The sequence below is a fragment of the Delphinus delphis genome, chromosome 9 (genome assembly GCF_949987515.2).
Source record: "Delphinus delphis chromosome 9, mDelDel1.2, whole genome shotgun sequence".
NCBI classification, from domain to species: Eukaryota; Metazoa; Chordata; class Mammalia; order Artiodactyla; family Delphinidae; genus Delphinus; species Delphinus delphis.
In genome coordinates, this window is record NC_082691.1 from 21,691,742 (window position 1) to 21,716,633 (window position 24,892).

The following is a 24,892-nucleotide window of genomic DNA, read 5'->3' on the forward strand; positions in this document are numbered from 1 at the left end:
AATCAATGAATTTGGTAAAGTAGCAGGATATAAAATTAATGCACAGAAATCTCTTCCATTCCTATTCACTAATGATGAAAAATATGAAAGAGAAATTAAGGAAATACTCCCATTTACTACTGCAACAAAAAGAATAAAATACCTAGGAATAAACCTACCTAGGGAGACAAAAAACCTGTATGCAGAAAACTATAAGACACTGATGAAAGAAATTAAAGATGATACTAACAGATGGAGAGATATACCATGTTCTTGGATTGGAAGAATCAACATTGTGAAAATAACTATCCTACCCAAAGCAATCTACAGATTCAATGCAATCCCTATCAAATTACCAATGGCATTTTTTATGGAACTAAAACAAAAAATCTTAAAATTTGTACGGAGACACAAAAGACCCCAAATAGCCAAAGTAGTCGTGAGGGAAAAAAACTGGAGCTGGAGGAATCAGGCTCCCTGACTTCAGACTCTACTACAAAGCTACAGTAATCAAGACTGGCACAAAAACAGAAACATAGATCTATGGAACATAGATCTATGGAACAAGATAGAAAGCCCAGAGATAAACCCACGCACCTATGGTCAACTAATCTATGACAAAGGAGGCAAGGATACACAATGGAGAAAAGACAGTCTCTTCAATAAGTGGTGCTGGGAAAACTGGACAGCTACATGTGAAAGAATGAAACTAGAACACTCCCTAACACCATACACAAAAATAAACTCAAAATGGATTAGAGACCTAAATGTAAGACCAGACACTATAAATACTCTTAGAGGAAAACACAGGAAGAACACTCTCTGACATAAATCACAGCAAGATCTTTTTTGATCCACCTCCTAGAGTAATGGAAATAAAAACAAAAATGAACAAATGGGACCTAATGAAACTTCAAAGCTTTTGCAAAGCAAAGGAAACTACAAACAAGACGAAATGACAACCCTCTGAATGGGAGAAAATATTTGCCAACGAATCAATGGAGAAAGGATTAAACTCCAAAATATATAAACAGCTCATGCAGCCCAATATTAAAATAACAAACAACCCAGTCCAGAAATGGGCAGAAGACCTAAGTAGACATTTCTCCAAAGAAGACATACAGATGGCCAAGAAGCACATGAAAAGATGCTCAACATCACTAATTATTAGAGAAACACAAATCTAAACTACAATGAGGTATCACCTCACACCAGTTAGAATGGGCATCATCAGAAAATCTATAAACAACAAATGCTGGAGAGGGTGTGGAGAAAAGGGAACCCTCTTGCACTGTTGATGGGAATGTAAATTGATACAGCCACTATGGAGAACAGTATGGAGGTTCCTTAAAAAACTACAAATAGAACTACCATATGACCCAGCAATCCCACTACTGGGCATATACCCAGAGAAAACTGCAATTCAAAAACACACATGCACCCCAATGTTCATTGCAGCACTGTTTACAATAGCCAGGTCATGGAAGTAACCTAAATGCCCATCGACAGACAAATGGATCAAGAAGATGTGGTACATATATACAGTGGAATATTACTCAGCCATAAAAAGGAACGAAATTGGGTCATTTGTAGGGACCTGGATGAACCCAGAGACTGTCACACAGAGTGAAGTAAGTCAGAAAGAGAAAAACAAATATTGTATATTAACGCATATATGTGGAACCTAGAAAAATGGTACAGATGAACCGGTGTGCAGGGCAGAAACTGAGACACAGATGTAGAGAACAAACGTATGGACACCAAGGGGGGAAAGCGGTGCAGGGGTGGGGGTGGTAGTGTGATGAATTGGGCGATTGGGATTGACATGTGTATATTGATGTGTATAAAATTGGAGAATCTGCTGTATAAAAAAATAAAATTCAAAAAAAAAAAGAATTATACAATACACAGTTATTTACCAGTGACGGCAACAACAAGGGAAACCATGGAGCAGGAATTTAAATAAAATTTCAGGGCTGACACATCAAACCCTGTGGGAAGCCTGAGCCCCAAGAACTAAAGTTTATTGGCCTGGTTTCTTGCAGAAATCATGCTACAGATACAATCCAGACCTCTTAGCAGTGAGAGTATTTCTGTTTCTATGCCTCATAGGCTCTGTATGGTGGCCCAAAAGAGCTGAGCTCAGCTGGCTATAATAACAACTGACACATAAAGTTGCTCATTACTTCCAAACTTGGGTTTCAGATTGGAAATCACCATAGAAAAAGCAAACTGCTTTAATTTTCTAGGCCTCAAATTATTCCACTTGATATCCACTTGATAAATAAGGTCTGTGGCCTTTTGGGCACCAGTTTTGGAATCAAAATGAAACAAAAGTTTCTCTAAACTCAATAACTTGTTCATACAGCTCTCTCCACAGGAGACTGTTGTGTTTATCTGAAGTTCCTCTGTACAATTACTTTAACGGATTTAATCTACTATCAGAGACAATCTGGGGCCCAACCTCATCGTACATCATGTGCTACTCTCCAAAAGAAATCTGCTGATCAGTACTCAGATTCTTGGACTGTGGGCAGGAAATAAACTTTGCTCTAAAATCTGGTCCTTTCTGGTTTAGGAAATAGGGGCTAGAGTATAAGATATAGTAACAAATAACAGAAAAATAATTAAATGGCCTAAGAAGCTTCATAATAACCAATGAGGTAAGCATGCATCTTCCTCATAGCATCCATTTACAAGCATAATTTAAAATTTTATAAATTTTTTATATAATAAAAATTTATAAAGAGTAAAACAAAAAATGCTAACCATTATCTGACTAGCAATTAATAATCTTTTTGCTGGTGGAGGGTCTTGCTTCAGTGTTCATGGCTGCTGACTGATTAGGCTGGTGGCTGCTGGAGGCTGGAGTGGATACGGCCATTTCCTAAAATAAGACAACAACAAAGTTTGGTGTATTGACTGACTCTTCCTTTCATTGTTTCTCTGTGGCATGCAATACTGTTTGATAGCATTTTACCCACAGTAGAACTTCTTTCAAAATTGGAGCCAATCCTCTCAAATCTTGCTGCTGCTTTATCAACTAAATTTGTGTAATATTCTAAATCCTTTGTTATAATTTCAACAATCTGCTAGCATCTTCACCGGGACTACATTCCATCTCAAGAAACCACTTTCTTTGCTCATCCATAAGAAGCAATTCTTTATCCATTAAAGTTTCATCATGAAATTGCAGCAATTCAGTCACATCTTCCAGCTCCACTTATAATTCTAGTTCTCTTGCTATTTCCACCACATCTGCAGTTACTTCCTCCAAAGTCATGACTTCCTTCAAAGTCATCCATGAGGGTTGGACTCAACTTCTTCTAAATTCCTGTTAATGTTGCTATTTTGACCTCTTCCCATAAATCACAAATGTTCTAGTGGCATCTAGAATGGTGAATCCTTTCCAGAAGGTTTTCAGCTCACTTTGCTCAGATCCATCAGAGGAATCACTATCTATGGCAGCTAGAGCCTTACAAAATGTGTTTCTTAAATAATAAGACTTGAAAGTCAAATTTACTCCAGATCTGTGGGCTGCAGGATGGATATTGTGTTAGCAGGCATGAAAACATTAATATCATTGTACATCTCTATCAGAGCTCTTGGGTGGCTAGCTGTATTGTCAGTGCACAGTAATATTTTGAAAGGAATCTTTTTTTTCGTTTTTTTTTTTTTCCTGAGCAGTAGGTAGCAACAGTGGGCTTAAAATATTCACTAAACCACGTTGTAAACGGATGTGCTGTCACCCAGGCTTTGTTGTTCCGTTTATAGAGCACAGGCAGAGTAGATTGAGTGTAATTCTGAAGGTGTGTAGGATTTTCAGTATGGTAAATGAACACTGGCTTCAACTTTAAGTCACCAGCTGCATTAGCCCTTAAGCAGAGTCATTCAGTCCTTTGAAGCTGTGAAGCCAGGCACTGACTTCTCTTCTCTAGCTATGAAAGGCCTAGGTGGAATTTTCTTCCAATATAAGGCTGTTTCTTCTACATTGAAAATCTGTTGTTTAGTGAAGTCACATTCATTAATTACCTTAGCTAGATCTTCTGGATAACCTGCTGTAGCTTATACATCAGCACTTGCTGCTTTTACTTTGCAGTTTTATGATATGGAGATGGCTTATTTCCTTAAACCTCCTTAAACCAAACTCTGCTAGCTTCAAACTTTTCTTCTGCAGCTTCCTCATCCCTCTCAGCCTTTACTGAATTGGAAAGAGTTAGGACCTTGCTCTGGATTAGGTTTTGGCTTAAAGGAAAGTTGTGGCTGGCTTGATCTTCTATCCAAACCACTAAAATTTTCTCCATATCAGCAATAAGGCTGTTTCACTTTCTTATCATTCACGTGTTCACTGGAGTAGCACTTTTAATTTCCTTTAAGAACTTTTCCTTTGCATTCACAACTTGGCTACCTAGATGAGGCCTAACTCTCATCCTATCTTGGCTTCAATATGCCTTCCTCATTAAGCTTAATCATTTCTAGCTTTTGATTTAAAGTGAGATGTGCAACTCTTCCCTTCACTTGATGACTTAGAGGCCATGGTACGGTTATTCACTGGCCTATTTCAATATTGTTGTGTCTCAGGGAATAGGGAGGTCTGAGGAGAGGGAGAGAACCAGGGGACCAGCCAATCAGTAGAGCAGTCAGAAGACACAGAACATTTATCAATTAAGTTTGATGTCTTATATGGGCGACGTCATTCATGATGCCCCAAAACAACTGCAACAGTAACATCAAAGACCACTGACCACATATCAACAAAACAAATAATAATTTTAAAAGTTTGAAATACTGTGAGAATTACCAAAATGAAATACAGAGATGCAAAGTGAGCAAATGCTCTTGGAAAAATGGCGCCAACAAACAAGCTCCATGCACAGTTGTCACAAAAAAACACAAATTGTATCTGTGAACTGCAATAAAGCAAAGTACAATAAAATGAGGTACACCTATATCAATTTTTTTCCACCGAAATTTATCCAAGGCTTATTTATTCATTTGTTTAGTTTAAAATAGATCACTGTGGAGTCGAGGGCACTGAACTCTTTCTCCTGAATTTCTACAGTAACCTGCTAATTAAAATTAACTTTTCCTTCATCCACCATTGTCCTTTCCAATTTTTCCCCACTCAACATTTAGTGATCTTTCTAATATACAGATCTGATTATATGAACCCCAGATTAAAACCTTTCAGTGCCTTTGCAAAGCACTGAGTATAAAAGCCAAATCTGCCCTATATGATCTGATCCCTATCGAACTCTCCAGCCTCCTTTTATACCACTGTGCCCCTTACTCGCTACACTCTAGCTATATTGGACTTGTCTCACTTCCTCAAACTCACAATGCTAGTGTAATTTAGATGCGCCACCTCCATGCTCTCACAGTACCACGTACATACCTTTATTATAACATTTATTGTGTTGTATTCACTGGTTTGTCTGTCTTGCTTCACTAGGATGTAACCTCCTCAGATGGCAGAGAGACCAAACTTTATTATCTTATCTTTGCACTCCTAGTTTCTAGCAGTACCCGACTCAATAAATGTTTGCTGAGGGACTGACTGAACAAATAAAGGAAAACAGAGATGACAGGTGGAAGAGGAACTAGGCTAGGAAAAGATAATATTTGTTTTCAAATATATTAAGTTTGAGGTGGTACCTGTTTAGTGGAATGGAAATGGGCATGACTTAATAAAGAGATTGGGTCTGCAGATAATGATTTTATCCAATGACAGGACTAGTAACTGTTCTTAGAGGATTTAATAAGGTCTTTTTTTTTTAATGGTTGGAATGATGAGAACAGGGTTTTGAAATGCAACTTAAACTAAATCTAAATTTTAAAAAGGCATATGATTCTACGAGTTACGGAATGAAAAATGAAAAAATAATTTATAATTCAAACATTCTTAACTTATGTAAAATAATTTGATTATGCTATCATTCAGAGCATTATTAAACAAATTTGTATTATTACTTTACATTACCAGGGCCAAAAAAGGTAACTCTATTGGCTCTCTATCAAATTCAAGATATCAGATCACAAGAAACTGATTCTTACCCCATTTAATACACTTAAATTTTCATCAAATTTTCTCTGTGTAACTAAGAGTCTGCCCATTAGGCACTGAGTTAATCTGAAAGTGTACAGGTGTTATTTTTATAACTGCTGTGCTTTTTGTTAATATTCTATGATTTTTAAGACTGACTTCTTAACCTTTACAATATATAAAATGAATATTTAAAACTGAAACTTGATCTTTTTTCTTGGTCATTAAATAAATTACTTTATTTTTGACCAAAAAAATACTGCCTCCCCCAAATAATCTTTACTCTCTGCCAAGATTTAATATAGTGGCTGTTAATAATTGTGAAACTTGGTCTTATGAAGATACCCCAATGCCACCATAACCACACACCACCACCACACTTTCTTTTTCTTGAGACTATCTCATGGGTAAGCCTGTGGCATACGTGCACGTACACACTTTAATTTCAATGTCCTCTGGGCTGGAGACAAGAAGGCGCAGTAGAAGGATTTAAGCTCACCTCCTCTCACGAAAACACCAAAATCACAACTAACTGCTGAATGATCATCAACAAAAAGGACTCAGACCTACCAAAAGTGATATTCTACACCCCAAAACAAAGAAGAAGCCACAACGAGATAGTAGGAGGGGCACTTTCACAATATGATCAAATTCCATACCCACTGGGTGGGCGACCCACAAACTGGAAAATAATTATATTGCAGAGGTCCTCCCACAGGGTGAGAGTTCCAAGTCCCATGTCAGGCTCCCCAGCCTGGGAGTCTGATATCGCAAGGAGGAGCCCCCAGAGCATTTGGCTTTGAAGGCCAGTGGGGCTTGAGTGCAGGAGCTCCACAGGTCTGAGGAAACAGAGACTCCACTCTTGGAGGATGTACACAAGTTTTCACATGCACTGGGACCCAGGGCAAAACAGTGACTCCATAGAAACCTGGGCCAGACCTACCTGCGGGTTATGGAGGGTCTCCTGGGGAGGCAGGGGTCAGCTGCGGCTCACTGTGGAGTCAAGGACACTGGTGGTGGACGCTCCAGGGAACACTCATCAGCGTGAGCTCTCCTGGAGGTCGCCATTTTGGCACCGAGACCCGGCCCCACCAACAGTCTGCAGGCTCCAGTGCTGGGACGCCTCAGTCCAAACAACCAACAGGGTGGGAACAGCTCCACCCATCAGCAGACAGGCTGCTTAAAGTTGTCCTGAGCAAACAGCCACCTAGAAACACACCCCTTGACACGACCCTGCACACCAGAGGGACAAGATGCAGCTCCACCCACCAGTGGGCAGGCACCAGCCCCTCCCACCAGGAAGCCTGCACAAACCCCTGGACCAACTTCACCCACCAAGGGGCAGACACAAGAACCAAGAAGAACTACAATCCTAAAGCCTGAGGGATGGAGACCACAAACAGAGGAAGTTAAACAAAATGAGATGGCAGAGAAAGAGGTCACAGATGAAGGAAGAAGATAAAACCACGGAAGAAAAACTAAGTGAAGCAGAGATAGGCAATCTACCTGAAAAAGAATTCAGAAGTAATGATAGTAAACATGATCCAAGATCTCAGGAAATGAATGGTGCACAGACTGAGGATACAAGAAATGTTTAATAAAGAGCTAAAAGCTTTAAAGAGCAAACAGAAATGAACAATACAATAACTGAAGTGAAAAATACGCTAGAAGGAATCAATAGCAGAATAAATGAGGCAGAAGACCGAATAAGTAAGCTGGAAGACAGACTGGTAGAAATCACTGCTGCTGAACGGAACAAAAGAAAAAGAATGAAAAGAAATAAAGACAATCTCAGACACCTCTGGGACAACATTAAATGCATCAACATTTGCATCATAGGGGTCCCAAAAGGAGAAGAGAGAGAGAAAGGGACTGAGAAAATATCTGAAGAGATAATAGCTGAGAACTTCTCTAACATGGGAAAGGAAACACTCAAGTCCAGGAATCACAGTCCCATACAGGATTAACTCAAGGAAGAACACACTGAGACACCTATTAATCAAATTGACAATAATTAAGGACAAAGAGAAAAATGTTTAAATCTTTTAAAATATTAAAAGATAAGGGAAAAAGCAACAAATAACATACAAGGGAATCCCCATACGGTTATCAGCTGATTTTTCAGCAGAAATTCTTCAGGCCAGAAGGGGAGTGGCATGATATACTTAAGATACATATGTTCAGATTTGACAGAGAAATCAAAAGCTTTACAGACAAGCAAAAGTTAAGGGAATTCAGCGCCACTAGATCAGCTTTGCAACGAATGCTAAAGGAACTTCTGTATACAGAAAAGAAAAGGCCACAACTAGAAACAAGAAAACTAACAAATGGGAAAGGCAAACATAGAATAAAGGTAGGAAATCATCCACACACAAATATGACATCAAAACCAGCAATCGTGAGAAGAGGACAGTACAAATTCAGGATATTGGAAATACATTTGAAACTAAGAGACCAGAAACTTAAAACAATCTTGTATATATACATAGATTGCTATATCAAAACCTCATGGTAATTTCAATGTCCTTCTCAATGCCATTCTGGTTAAGCTTTTAAAAAGTTTGCCAGTATTAATTTTTTTTACTATATAAATATATTATCTATACCATAAATATTTTTTTAAGTAGTATCAGCCATTAATATATCCACAGGTAATTAGAAAAAATGTGGAAAAGCTCTTCACATTTCTGGAATTGAGCATTTGTACTAAAAGGTCAGGCTGTACTAAAAGATCAAGTTTACAATGTGCATAATACCAAACCAAACTCTTATTTATTATAATCATACAAAATTAACTTTATATCTTACACTGTAATATATGTATTTACAGTTGTCCCTTGAACAACACAGGTTTGACCTATGCAAATCCACTTATACACAGATTTTTTCAATAAATACATACGATAGTACTACACGATCTGCAGTTTGTTGAATCTACAGATGTGGAACCACAAATATGGAGGGCTGACTGCAAAGTTACAGGTGGATTTTCGACTGCCCTGGGGCAGGGGACCAGTGTCCCTAACCCCCCTGTAGTTCAAGGGTCAACTGTAGCTGATTTTCAAGTTCAAGAATTAGAAAGCAGCTGTGCCAAAAAAGGAAAAAAAAATTTTAATGGTTTTCAGATTTTTGATTATGGTAAAAAACACATAAAGTAAAATTTACCATTTTAACTACTTTTAAGTTTACAGTTTAGTAGTGTTAAGTATATTCATATTGTTGTGCAATAGATCTCCAGAACTTTTTCATCTTGCAAAACTGAAACTTCATACCTGCTGAACAACTCATTTTCCTCTCCCCCTACTTTGTTTCCTTAGATATCTTGTATAAATGCAATCATACATTATTTGTCTTTTTTGTGATTGGCTTATTTCACTTAGCATAGTGTCCTCAAGGTGCATCCATGTTGTAGCATGTGACAGGATTTCCTTCCTTTTTAAGGCTGAACAGTATTCCATTGTATGTTTATATATCACATTTCATTTTTGCTTTCATCCATCAATAGACATTTGGGGTGCTTCTACCTCTTGGCTACTGTGAATAATACTGCTATGAATATGAGTGTGCAAATATCTCTCTGATAGGGAAGTTTTTCAAATAAATTTTATCCAATGACTATTCACTATCCAGGAATAGTGAGTGCTTCAAACTAAATGTCTGCAATTGTGTTACTGATAAGCAGTTGGAAGAAAAAAGTGTCAAACGCCAACATGTGACAATGGAAAGGAATAAAGACTAAAACTTCAGTTAAATGTAGCATATTTCTACTCATAGATGGACAATGACTATTCACCTTACATAGCAAAATGCAGCCTCCTTACCAGTAATTATTACACCGTCATCTTTATGAGCTTCATCCATTTCTTCAACATGGACTTCTGAGTTCACATCAATCTCTTTCCCTGATAACTGTAAATAAGCTTGAAGAGAAGATGCAACCTTGACAAGAACAGATCCTGTGACAAATTTAAAGGAGAGCTTATTAATGCAAAGAAATAAGAAGTACTAGAGCCTATTATAAAAAATGATTGAACAGGTAGCATTGCTCCTGATACACTGTCTTTACTCATCAGCTTATTTTATTTAAATAGCTGTACCTTTTCCTTACTCCCAGGTATTCCCAAGGCATTCACAGTATCTTCTGTCAAGAATATGAGTCATTAGGACATCATGAACTACTATTTCTCTTTTTGCCAATAGCCCTTGTCAACTCATCCAATACCAGAAAAGTGAAGAGTTTAATACACATGCAGCTTATAGACAGAATTTACCATTAATTGAGCATTTACTAAGAGCCAAACACCTTCATTATATTATCTTTTAATTTCTCTCTCAACTTTATGAGGTATTATTATAATTCCGATTTTACAGATAAGAACTTGCTCAAGTTTCCACTACAGCTACTGCTGGAATCAAGATCCATTTCAATGACAACAAACCTATGCTCTTAACCATTGTCGTGTTTCATACACTGCTACCTCATTGTATTACAGGACTTGTAACCTCACTGATCATTATAATACAACCAGAACCCTGAGCTCTTGTGCTTTCAGTGGTACCTTGTTTGGTTGGGGGTGTGGAGAGGGCGATAACAAAAATTTAAAACGGAAATATTTAAATTTCAACTGACTAACATTTCTTTTTAATGGATTACAGACTTTTTGGGTACCTGAAGCAAGACACTCAACTTTATTTCATCTACAATCTTACAATAATTCAACTTCTAAAGGACGAAATAAGAAAAAGTACTCTGTTAGGAAGGAATCATTTTTCAAAACAATTATGTGGTTTGCAGTGCAAACTCACCAGTACACTCCTGTTTCAAGAGTTTTTCTTTCTCTATTTCTCATATATCAAATAAATAAGAGAGGCCTTTCCCATAAAACAGTAACCCCAACTCTGTGGACAAAGATGGTCAGGATGACATCCATTGTGAATGTTGTAAAGATTCCTTTTAGAAGGCATTTATTTATGGGTCTTTGTGTGCTTTCTAGTTTGGTTAACATCAGCTTAAGTTTCAGTAAATAATTCCACGTCTTCTCAGCCCTTCTAATGGGAGCTGGAAATCTGGGGTTAAGAATGATGAAGTTTCATATTTAGTACTCAAAAAGGGGGGAACAAGCACATAAATACAATTGGTTTACCTTATTTAAAAAATAAATTGCTTTTCAGGGTTTAAATGTAAACTACTAACAGGAGTTGCCCATAAAAAGATATGAGAGCTTTAGGAAAATACAAAACAGAAACAAACCTGGAAAATGTCAGGAGGAATAGAAGATACATGTTTTTTCTACCAAACATACTTTAAAAAGTAGAAAATAACAGATTTTAAAAACTTTTTCTAGGACATTACCTCTACATACATCAAATGTAATAATTTTATGAACATCTTTCTTTTCTGTTCTTAAATAAGGGATCTTAAATCTGTCAGAGTTTTTTTTTTTTTTTTTTTTTGTGGTACGCAGGCCCCTCACTGCTGTGGCCCCTCCCGCCGCAGAGCACAGGCTCCGGACGCGCAGGCCCAGCGGCAATGGCCCATGGGCCCAGCCGCTCCGCGGCACGCGGGATCCTCCCGGACCGGGGCACGAACCCGTGTCCCCTGCACCGGCAGGCGGACTCTCAACCACTGCGCCACCAGGGAAGCCCTGTCAGAGTTTTAAAAATGTTAAGCAATGCAGATAGTTCTATCCCCATCTCTCTCCACATCCTTAAAAAGCAAAAACTATCACTATTAAAACTCCATTCCTATTTATGAATGAAGAATTCTCATGACTTGAAAGCTTTCCCAAATGTCCCATCTCTAAGACTATCTTCTTTAGAAAGGAGAGCTCCTGTATGTCTTCAACCTCTTTTTACTTCAAAAACTGCTTCACGGTTATTGACATCAATACCATTTTTAAAAAATTGAAAAGTGAACTAATACTAACAACAGCATCATTAATTGAAGGGATACTATATATTAAGATTAGTGGCTTTATCAAGGACAGTTTTTAAGTGGAAAAGTCAGTACTCAGATGCAGTTCTGACTCTCAAGCCATAACACAGCCTTTCTGAATGAATGAATAAGGTCACTATGTTAAGTTTCATAGGAAGAGAGGAAACAAGCATTGTGACATTCTTTTTCACTTGGCAAAATGGCCATAGGAGCTGAAAGGACAGCCTAAGAGACTCAAGTAGCTGGCTCTTAAACCCTACAGCAAGACAGTGGCAGAGTTGGAAAGGACTCCAGATGTCTTTACTATTAAGCAGTAGAATCCTGAATAACTTTCCATCACTCCAGAAAGTTACTGTTCCCAAGTGTAGTGAGAATTAGAGATCTGAATTAAGACAGAAATATTTGTTTCCAGTTATCTTTAAGCTCCTGCCAGTATCATGGTCCCAATAGGAGAAAACACAAAATTGTAATCCCAATCAAGTCTTGCAACATCATATGCTATTTCAATAAGTTACTGGAACAACAATCCAAATAATAGTTAAAAATAATTAAAGTGGATGAAGATTAGCAATGCTTTTTGTTTTACTTTTTTGCCCATCCATACAAAACAGGAAACAATTTTCATGTAAGAGCTGCTATTCAAAACTTTGTTTTTACTCTGTTACTAGTTACATTAAATGTAGTAATGTTTTTTCTCCTTGGGTCTTCATAATACAAGAAAGCAGTTATATGACCTTTTTTGACATTTACAAAATACCCTGAATAGTATTATTGAAGCTCTTAGAAATTTAGTGAGAACATAATATTATCCTATTTAAAAGGAAAAAAATATATGATCTTGAGAAATCAAAAAATACCTGTGTCTCAGCAATAACTTCAGTTTCAGACGTCTGTGTTTGTAGTTTTATTTTGACATTGACAAGAGAGCCTCACTGGGCAAAAAGCTATTAAAAAGTGTTAAAACTTTAAATTTTAAAGTATTTAAAATTTAAACTTTAAGGTTTAAAGTATTTAAACTTTGCCAACATGGCAAAGAAATTACTAACAGCAGGAACAACTGGTCTCTGTGGAGGTTTTTTCCCTGTTATACACATAGCCTTATTCTGGCCCATATGCAAGAGCTTCCAGACTTTCTCTAAAACATTTTTTATACAGAGCTATGGTTCTTAACTTTCTGAACCCAGGTCACTTAAGCCACTATAGCCAAGCTACTCCAAGTACCCAAGTCACTTGCCAGCATGCACGTGTACATCTATGTGCATGCACGCAAAGACTTGTACATTCAGCCTTCAGATGATTAAAAAGTGTATAATTATTAATGAAAGACTTGGACTCTTAGAATAAGCTATTTGTATTAGAAATAAGATTACAGAAAGAGACACATCATAAGCCTGATACTACAAGAGACCAAGTCAATAATCACTTTAGAGGACCTTTTGGTGATACCTTTATTGCAAGATCACACTTTTAAAAGTATTACTCTAGAGTAATGGCCTGAGAAGGTCCTCTTACAAGTTAGCAGGAAAGCTTCCAAAAGAATGTATGAGAGCACTTTCCCTCCAAAGAATATTCTATTTCCGACATAAAACTAAACTGAAAAAACACAAACACTAACACTAGAAAATTCCACAATAACAGTCAATAAATTACAACATTTTTGTTTGTATTACAAAAGGAAAGATAGTCTTCATGGCCATCTGTTCCAAAAGTTTCAAAGATCACTGGTCTAGAGGGCTAGTATTCCAGTCTTTAAATCGGGTTCGAACAGAGAAAAATTTTATTGAAATCTCTATGTCAGTGTAGATAAGATAATTTGACCATCTGTTTCCTGAATGTTACATAAAACCTTCCTTACACCATATGTCAAAATAAAACATTCTACTTGGCTAACCTTTATGGGATTTCAATTCCACTTTTCCCAGTTGGCTGACATAAACATCTATGGCACCCTGATAAGTCGAGGCACTTAGACATCCAGAAGACGAATCTAGGAGGAAGGAAGAACCATAAGCATAATCGTCTTATTTGAGTAACTGAAATTATAAACTTGAATTAAAAGGCTCTACTTCAGCATTAGGATAAGGAGCTAAGAGTCCTGCAAGGTTTTGTATTTTCCTTATAACTATACCATCTTTTGCTTTAAAATGAAAACAGAATCAGCAATCTAGAAATCTACAGCTGGATAACTAATAAGAAAATCCCTATGCTTGTAGTAATCTCCAAAACTTAACTCTAAACATGTTTACTCTAAAACCTAATGTGTAGGAAGGACAGTACACAAGCAATGACAGCCAAGACCATTAAGCACCATTGATACATTTAGTTTATTATCAACTTTCAATATTTACTAAAGAACTCTATTTCACATACAGTCACATATAAGTAGTAGCGAAGTTAACAAAAATCAAAACTCTTATATTTTCTCCTTTTAGCAAATTTGCTAGTACTAAAAAGTGCAGCTAATAGTGAAAGATTACTCTAGATAAGGTTTTGTTGCATTTCTTAGAGGGACAGAGATGGGGGGGAGGGAAGGAATGACCTGAAAAGTGGGTGAAGCTTGTTAATAACTAAATATTTCAAGTTTCTGGAATTGAACAGATTATCTTTAAGTCAGGGGAAGAAAATTACAATTAAGGTGGTCCTGATTTGACACTCAAATTTCCCTAGGTCAACAATGAACCCAGTTTTCAATCAGCCAACATTTCAAGTTCCAGGGAAAGCTGACAGTCAGATAAACAAGAGAATTATGTTGAAGAGTCAGTGCTAGGTAGCTTCTCCTTTTTCCTCCTCTCCCACAGCAACAGAACTTTCAGTTCAATATTCTATCTGATTGCCCTGAAAAGAGCAAAGCATATTTTTTTAGAGAGATCTCTTAAAAAGCATATTTTATCAGGAGGTTTTATTACTTCAAAGTAGAAACCAAGTAGGGAGTATGGTGAAAATGCCAAAAATTACATTGTACTTTTTGCAAAATGTGAAGCGAAAAACATTTGTACACTCACAAAGGAGCCAACATTCTTCTTTACAATAAATGTTAAATGACTGTAAACAAAGACAAAAACTTGCGAAGAAACTGTTTAAATTTGACTTCAAGATAATTTATCTCTAACCTATAATCAAAATGCCATTTATCAGATCCAGTGTATTTAATTTTTAAGTGTCAAAACCGAACACTGAAGCTGGCAAGTTAAGTCACTGGATATAAATGACAGAACAGCTGGACAAGGATGAATATTTCTCTTCTCAGGCACCAAGAGAAACTCCTTTAAAAATCTCTTACTACATCCTAAATAAGTCAAGTAAATATATATTACAGTAAAATAACGTGAACTGCAAAGTGTCTATTATCCCAAATTGAACAAAGTAAAATATTTGAAACAACAGTTTAATTTCTTGCTTTCTCTAGGGGGAAAAAACCCACAAGATTTTTATATGGTTCATAAACAATACTTTTTATTTCTTTTCCCCTTCACATGGGACATAAACAACACCTAAATAATTATATCCTAAGCCACTAATTAATTACATCCTCATGTTATCGGTCTTGAGTTCTAATCATGGCCCATAAACAACACCTAAATAATTATATCCTAAGCCACTAATTAATTACATCCTCATGTTATCGGTCTTGAGCTCTAATCATGGACCATCCACTGGAGGCTGTCAAAAAAATTAAAACTCAAGATGTGTTTTCAAAAGAGAAAGCAAACGTGGTATTTTATAAGCTACGTAGCAAGACAAATACTAATTTTCTTTTGTATTCTATAATACAAATGACTGGAAAGAAAAATTAATTATCAAGAGTCAAATTAAGGCTTCATTCACAGAATTTCATTTTTCGGAGACTCACAAAACAGAAAAATTCTATTATAGCTCTTGGAGGAAGACTTAAGGGAAATATGCATTAGAGATTAAGAAGTAAACAGAAAATTATTAGTCCAGACAGTGACTGGAATAAACTCCCACAGAGAGTTTTCTATCACCACAATTTTGGACAAAGATTTTGTTCATCTGACAAAGACCACTGAGTTTTCCTGGAAAATTAGAGACAAAAGAGAAAAACTGATGTCAACTACTAGCTAAAACTATATATAACCAAATAAATAGATATTTGTGATATATACTCTGCTATTAAGCAAAGAATAACAGCTAAGCTCAAAAGGCTAAAATTCCAAACTTTTCTATTTTCCTTCAGATAAAGGGAGAATTCTCTTGAAATTGTTCAAGCATGTTCAGAAAATTCTTCTGCATTTTTATAATTTCACCTCAAGTGTCAACATGTAGATAACTAAGGAACAGCAACACAAAAGATATCTCTTGATTTCTGCAACTTGATTCCTACACTTCCAAATCTACACTAATTGCAAGAACAAGGAATGAATTTTATATATAGGATGTAAAGGATTTGCAAAGGCAGAATTTTAAGGTCACTTCAAGGAAAGTTTTCTAAATTAATGCCCTGCTTAGGTATTCTATGTTAGGGAGGTAGCATATAAGAGGCTGGGCTTATGAGAGACACACAAGGCAACCCCTACTGCTCCCCACACCCCCCAAAAAAACCTATGAAGATATTCTTTTTTAAAAGATATAATTACCAGTATACAGCTTTTGGCAGTGCCTTCCGAAAGAGGCAACATAGGGCAGGGAAAGTAAAGCCGGGTGAGCAACTTCTATTCCACCATTATCTACTATCAAGCTCTGCTTTCTCCTGTTGACTTTTTTTAAATGGAAGATGACCAGGTATTCCAGAAGAAGATATTATTTTTAAAAATATGAGTCTAGGTAAAATCAGGGTTTTGATATACATAATCAAAATTTTTATAGCACTTCAGCTTCTAAGAGACCTCTATATGTATTATGGAAATTAGGAAGAACAGGGATGTAGGTTAGAATGTATTTACAAAATCCAAGTGACTGATGATACTACCTAAGAAGCTAATCAATTATATTATCTAAACTAGAATTAAAGAACCATAATTACACATATTCTTCTTAAAGGAATCATGGAGATGACACAATCCATTTTCTTGAAATCAGATAGTATAATACCTAAATCACCTCTAGTCTCATAGTATTCCAATTTGATACTATTATATGGCCTTTTCTCTATATCCATTCCAGTATTTTGAAGCCTCTGCTAATCTAACAAATTTCCCTCTCAGGTACCTAAATCACTTTTTGTTTCTTTGTAATTGTTTTGCTTCTACTGATCTCAATTTCTCAAAATCCAAGTTACTCAATTGACTTTAATTAGGGTGTCATGATTTGCAGAGTTGCCTTCAACTTTCTCCAGCAGATCTTTTACTCTAAGGAAAACACAAACCAATCAATCGAGAAATTTCAAATAAACATTACCCACCTGTCATCTTTGGGATTAAGGCATCAAACCCCAAATTTCTCCAGATTCATAACAACAATGGTTTTTAGACTCTACAGCAGGGTCACCAAATTAGAGCCCCCTCTTGTTTTTCTTAATAAAGTATTATTGTAACAAAGACACAACTATTTGTTCCTATATTGTCAATGGCTGCTTTCATGTTAAAGTGAGAGAGGTCCGTAGTACAGATAGACCGTGTGGCTCACAAAGTTTAAAACTTTTACTATCTGGCCTTTTATAGATAAAATCTGCTGCTCCTAGAGCAAAACATTTTGTTTTGAGTTTTTCCCCCAAAAAAAACAAAATGTAAAATTTGATTCTATTTAAGACAAAGAGATTTACGAATGAAACCAGCCCTTTTTTCTAAGCTTCAGTAATGTACACAGATAGGTATACAATTCTTGCTTATAGAAATGAAAAAAGTTGTTGTCTTAAGGTAGTTCAAGCTTTTCATTGACCCTGACTGCTTACTGTTTTCTAGGGGTAATAGAGTTGCTTCCATCCAATTTACTAAAGTGAGAAATAGCACATCACCAAGTAGATAACTAGGGCTTTGCTGACTTGCTTAAATATTATGTCAACTTTCTGTTTATTTGTTTAACCTCTTAAGCAGTATGCTATTATTAAACAAAAAATTTAGCAATGTTTTTTGACTTATGAAAGAGCTCGAATGGGTTCTTGAAAAATTGTATGGCATCTCCTGACCCAGTTGTCAGCAGAAATGGGACGTATTCCCACAAATCAGTGACTTAGGTCCAGATATATTCAAAGGAAGAAACCTATCACAGGATCTAAACAGCTTTGATTTCTATATAAATGTTGGATGATTTCTGCTGTGCTCCTCTCTCACTTCCTCTCCCATTCTCTTTTCCTCCCTTCTTTTTCTGAATTAATGCTTATATGAAAACATATATAATATTTTGAAATGATAGTACAATGTTTTACTCTTTTTAATTCATTTAATAAAATGTCAGGAATATCTTTCTATATTGTATACTATAGAGCTAGGTTATTGTTATTGTTAAAGGCTGAGTAATATTCACTTTATGAATGTACCATACTATAATTATTCTCTTACTGGGAACAACTTAAAATGTATACTCTCTTTTGCTATCATAAACAAAGAGATAAATGCCCTCATGCATATATCTTTATATCCTTACCAGATTTTTCCTTGAGATAAAGTTCTAAAAGAGGAAGTGCTAGAGCAAAGCAAATGTAGATACTTCCAATTCTGATATACGTTTCCAAACTGACCTACAAAATGGTTGATCAATTCATACTTGAACTAACAACTGATAGGAATCTCTGTTTCACCATAACTTTCTCAACAATGGATATTATCAATGTTTTAAATCATGACTGTTTATATTTAGATGTTTTGGATTAGCAGTAAGGTGGAACAACATTGTACATGTATATGGGCTATTTCTCCTGTGAACTGCTTGTTCATGTTTATCCATGTTCCCATCCCACTGATTGTTCCTTTTCTTCTCATTTGTTGTACGTACATATGGATGGAGATTTTATATATGTATCAGATATCTTTCTAGTTTGTTACCTGTCTTTTATTCTGGTTTATATATATACATATATATATATATATATATATATATATATATATATATATTTTTTTTTTTTTTTTTTTTTGCGGTACGCGGGCCTCTCACTGTTGTGGCCTCTCCCGTTGCGGAGCACAGTCTCCGGACGCACAGGCTCAGTGGCCATGGCTCATGGGCCCAGCCGCTCCGCAGCATGGGGGATCCTCCCGGACCGGGGCACAAACCCGTGTCCCCTGCGTCGGCAGGCAGACTCCCAACCACTGCGCCACCAGAGAAGTCCTCTGGTTTATATTTTATTCATACAGAAAAAAAAAATCAATCAACTCAGAATTATATACCTAATGATAATATTCTTCCAAAAAGAAGGCAAAATGAAGACTTTTTTTTTTTTTTTGCTGTATGTGGGCCTCTCACTGCTGTGGCCTCTCCCGTTGTGGAGCACAGGCTCCGGATGCGCAGGCTCAGAAGCCATGGCTCACAGGCCCAGCCGCTCCGCAGCATGTGGGATCTTCCCGGACCGGGGCACGAACCCGCATCCCCTGCATCGGCAGGCAGACTCTCAATCACTGCGCCACGAGGGAAGCCCCAAAATGAAGACATTTTTGATGAGAGAAAACTAAGAGAATTTATTGCCAGCAGACTTGGACTGACTATAAGAAATGCTAAGGAAATGATACCACTTGTAAAATCATATTTTCAGGAAGAATAAAGAGCACTGGAAATGGTAAATATCTAGATAAATATAAAATATTACTTTCCTCTCTTTTAAGTTCTTTAAAATACATATAACAATATAAAGCAAAAGTCTTATCAATGAATCAGTATTAAGGGATCTATAATATATGTAGATATAAGATAGCCTATACTATAAAGAACAAGAACAGGTAAATGGATCTATCTGGTTGCAAGTCTTGTGCATTTTATATGAAGTGGCATAATATTAATTCTAAATAGACTGAGAAAAGTTAAATTTCTATATTGAAATCACTGGAAACTCCAATAAAAAATGCAAAAAGGTATAGCTAAAAAGTCAAAAGGAAAATTAAAATGGAACTCTGAAAAATATCCAATTAATGCAAAAGAAGTCAAAAAAAGGGAGGAAGAAACAAAAATAGAAGGGACAAAATAAATAACAAAATGGTAGACCAATACCCAACCATAACAATAATCATATTAAATGCTAATAGACTACACACTCCAATTAAAAGATAGAGAAGTCTAGGGACTTCCCTGGTGGTACAGTGGTTAAGAATCCACCTGCCAATGCATGGAACACGAGTTCGATCCCTGGTCTGGGAAGATCCCACATGCTGTGGAACAACTAAGCCTGTGCGCCACAACTACTGAGCCTGCGCTCTAGAGCCCATGAGCCACAACTACTGAGCCCGCGAATCACAACTACTAAAGCCCGCATGCCTAGAGCCCATGCTCCGCAACAAGAGAAGCCACCACAGTGAGAAGCCTGTACACCGCATCAAAGAGTAGCCCCAGTTCACCGCAACTGGAGAAAGCCCGCGCACAGCAACGAAGACCCAACGCAGCCAAAAATAAACTAATTTTAAAAAATTTTAAAAAAAGAATTCTAAAAAATGAATTTAAAAAAAGCAAGTTCCAACCATATGCTACGTATAAAAGATCCTTTTTTAAGCATAAGACCGATTGAGAGTTAATGGACAGAAAAAGATACACCACGCTAACATTTAGCATAAGGTGGCAAGAGTGCCTTTATTATTATTAACATTAAGCATAAGAAGGAAGGAGTGCCTTTATTATGATTAGACAAAGTAGACTCAAGACAACGAATATTACCTAAGATAAAGAAAGACATTTTATAATGACAAAAGGTTTAATTCACCAGGAAGACATAACAATCATGAATACGTATGTACCTAAATAACAGAGATTCAAAAGCCAAACGTAAAGCTGACAGAATTAGTTGAAAACTTTAACCCCTTCTCTCAGCAACTGACACAACAACTATAACAACAACAAAAAAATCATTGCATTACACATCATTTTAAGGGCATGTAGCACTAGGCTAGAACCACAGGCCGGATGATAAAATAAATCATAATAAATGTAAGACAACTGAAATCACACGGAGTATGTTCTCTAACCAGAATGAAATTTAATTAGAAATCAATAAAAACAAGAGATCTAGAAAAATCTTAAATATATGAAAATTAAACAAGAGACTTGTACAGACCAAAGATGAAATCACAAGCAAAATTTAAAATCTTTTAAAATGAATAATAATGAAAAATGCAACATTCCAAAATTTGGGGGATGCACTGCTTAAAAGAACTTATCATTTAAAAACTAATATTAACAAAGTCTAAAATCAATGACCTAACATTTTACCTGAAGAAGCTAGAGAAGAGCAAAGGGAATTCAAGGTAAATAAAAGGAAGAACAAAATAAAAAGCAAAAATCAATAAATTAGAAAACAAACAACAGAGAAATTAAGAAAGTAAAAAGTTGGTTCTTTGAAAAGATCAACAAAATTGATAAAGTCTAGCCTCATTAATCAGGAAAAAGAGAATATAAATATCAATATCAGGAATGAAACAGGGGTTATCAGTATAGATCCTATAGGCATAAAAATGAGTATAAGGGAATACTATGAACATTATGTGAACAAATTTGACAATTTAATGAAATAGACAAACCCCTTCACAATACCACTTACCAAAATGTAATACCAGATAAAACAGAAATAGAATAACAGAATATCTATTAACAAAATTTAATTCATTATCAACAACATTCCTATTTGCAAGGAAGGTTTCACTGGTGAATTCTATCTAATATTTAAGGAAGAAATTACACCAATCTTACATAAATTTAGAAAAGAGAAAGGAGGGAATCTATTCAACTTCATTTTATAAGGACAGCATAATCCTAATAGCAAAACCTACAGAGATTTTACAAAATAAAAAATTACAGATCAACATTCATCATAAACATGAATGCAAAAATCCTTGACAAAATATTAGCAACCCAAACCCAACAATGTATAAAAAGGATAATAAATCATGATTAGGTACGGTTTATCCCAGGAACACAAGGTTGGTTAACATGCAAAAATCAATGTAGTTGATCATATTAATAGAGTAAAAAAAGAATAAAACATGCAATCATTTCAATAAATACAGAAAATGCATTTGACAAAATTCAACCACCATTCATGATCAAAGAAAAGAAAAAAACTTTCAGAAAACTAATAATAAAAAAGAATTTCCTCATTCTGGTAAAGAACATCTAGAAAAAGCCTGTATAGCTAACATCATACCTAAAAGGTAAAACAATGAATGCATTCCCTCTAATATTGTATACTAGGATTGGGAACAAGAGTAAGGAATCCTACTTTCACCACTACTATTCAATATCGTACTGAAGAACCTAGCCAGCCTAATAAGGCAAAAGAAAAAAAAAGGAATACAGATTGGAAAGAAAGAGGTAAAACTGTATTAATTTGCAAATGGAGTGACTGCCTACATAGAAAAGAATTCTGGATTCTGAAAAATATGCTATTAGGACAAATAAATAAATTTAGCAAGGTCACAAGATATATGGTACATGTATAAAAATCAATTGTATTTTGTATATACCAGCAGCAGACCATTAGAAAAAGAAATTTTCTAAAATTCCATTTATAATAGGGTCAAAAACACAAATAAATTTAACAAAAGATGTGTCAGACCTCTACACTGGAAACTACAAAACAAGATGACAGAAATTAAAGATATATATAAATGAAGAATTACACTATGTTCATGAATTGAAAGACTCAATTTTTGTGAGTGTCTCCTCTCTCCAAACTGATTCCAAATATAACTGCAACTGGATTTTTGGTAAAAAAATTGGTAAAAAATTTTTGGTAAAAAATTGACTAGCTAATCTTAAATTTTATATAGAAAATCAAATTCAAAACACTTTTAAAGAAGAACAGGGACTTCCCTGGTGACACAGTGGTTAAGAATCTGTCTGCCAATGCAGGGCACACGGATTCGATCCCTGGTCCGGGAAGATCCCACATGCCATGGAGCAACTAAGCCTGTGCACCACAACTAATGAGCCAGTGCTCTAGAGCCCACAAGCCACAACTACTGAAGCCTGTGCACCTAGAGCCTGTGCTCCACAGCAAGAGAAGCCACTGCAATAAGAAGCCCACGCACTGCAAGAAAGAGTAGCCCCCGCTCATCGCAACTAGAGAAAGCCCGTACACAGCAGTGAAGACCCAACGCAGCCAAAAGTAAATAAATAAAATAAATTTAAAAAAAGAAGAAGAACAAATTTGGAAAACTACCTATTTTAGAGACTTACTATTTTTTTTTATTTTATTGAAGTATAGTTGATTTACAATGTTGTGTTAATTTCTGCTGTCAAGTGACTCAGTTATACATATATATATTCTTTTTCATATTCTTTTCCATTATGGCTTATCACAGGTTACTGAATATAATTCTCTGTACTATACAGTAGGACCTTGTTGTTTATCCATCCTATATATACTAGTTTGCATCTGCTAATCCCAAAGAGACTTACTGTTATAAAGCTACAATAATCAAGACAGTGTGGTACTAGCCTAAGAACTGACAAATAGATCAATGTAACAGGAGAGACAGAACAGAAACAGATCCATACTTATATAGTCATTTGATTTCAGACAAAGATGTGGAAGTAATCCATTGGAGAAAGGAAGTTTGTTCAACAAATGGTGATGTAAAACTAGGTATTCATATGGGAAAAAATGAATCTTGATTCCTAACTCACAACAAATACGAAAATCAGAGATGGATCAAAGGTAAAAGCAACAATTTTAAAGCTGTTAAAAGAAACAAAGGATAACAGCTTCATGATTGAAGGCAGACAAAGATTTCTAAGGACACAAAAAGCAATAACCATAAAAATAACTGGTAAATTAGACTTCATCAAAATGGAAATCTTCTCATTGAAATACACTGTTAAGAAAATAATCAGGCAAGCCAAAGGCTGAGAGAAAATACAGAAAAACAATATCTGGCAACGGACTTGTTCCTAGGATATATAAAGAACTCCTACAATTCAATAATAAAAAGAAAACGGAAAAAATAAATGGGCAAAAGATCTGAACAAAACTTCACAAAAGATACATTAATGACCATATGCACACGAAAAAGTGCTGAAGGATGGACCTAGAGATTATCATACTAAGGGAAGTAAGTCAGTGTTGGGAAAACTAGTAAAATGGTCTTCTTCAGGCTTCAGAGGCAGAAGCAGGCCTCTGATCGACCTGTGACCCTGCCTGGACTGCATGCCTGCTTGCACACCTAACAACTGCTGCTAGCAAGTCAAGCAGCACTTACGATAAGAAAGGGAATGGGTCTTGGAATTTCTTGAGCCCTGGGGACCTGGCCAGTCCCCTGGGGTCTGGAAAATCTTGTGACTCACATGATGAAATTAACAGCATTGTTACAACTGAACCAGAGCTGAATTTTTGAGCAAAAACTGCTAATAGTTTGCTGCCTTTAATTATAAACAGAAGCCCCCAGAACTCCAATCTGAAGTCTCACCTGTGTGATGCACGTACCACCCAGGACCCTTCCCAACTGGGGCTTCAGATTGCTGTTACTTGGGACTTCCCAGCTGCTGTCTGGATCTGGAAGTAGGTGTTGGCCCAATTTGGTGATGTAAATACCCTGTAACATTTTTCTAATATTCTTATTCTTCTCCTTCTAATGATTTTATATTAAAATTAAGTTAAATCACCTCTCATTAAAGAATTGATTAAAACTTTGTGTGAGACGAGTGGTTATTTTGGCAGCGAATCCAATGAACCTTAAAACCTAAAGCAGGCTTTCGGCAAAACAGTCAGAGAAAGACAAATAACATATGATATCACTTTATGTATAAACTAAAATATGATACAAATGAACTTATTTACAAAGCAGACTCACAGACTTAAGATTACCAAGGGGGAAACGGGGAGGAGGGATAAATTAGGAGTTTGGAAT

General features: G+C 36.0%; 1 protein-coding gene across 5 annotated transcripts in view; it reads right to left on the reverse strand.

The window, feature by feature from the left end:
* The window catches only part of FAM185A (family with sequence similarity 185 member A), an 88,495-nt gene that overhangs the window by 32,983 nt on the left and 30,620 nt on the right, over nucleotides 1-24,892 (reverse strand). For 3 of the 5 annotated variants that reach the window (XM_060020304.1, XM_060020306.1, XM_060020301.1), the window contains exons 6-7: nucleotides 13,849-13,944; nucleotides 9,844-9,978 (exon numbers count right to left, since the gene is read on the reverse strand). In XM_060020304.1, coding sequence (XP_059876287.1) covers nucleotides 9,844-9,978; nucleotides 13,849-13,944 — 231 coding nt within the window. Of the gene's footprint in view, nucleotides 1-1,425; nucleotides 2,867-9,843; nucleotides 9,979-13,848; nucleotides 13,945-24,892 lie in introns of those variants that run through there. The other 2 variants (XM_060020303.1, XM_060020305.1) reach the window with 2 other exon arrangements.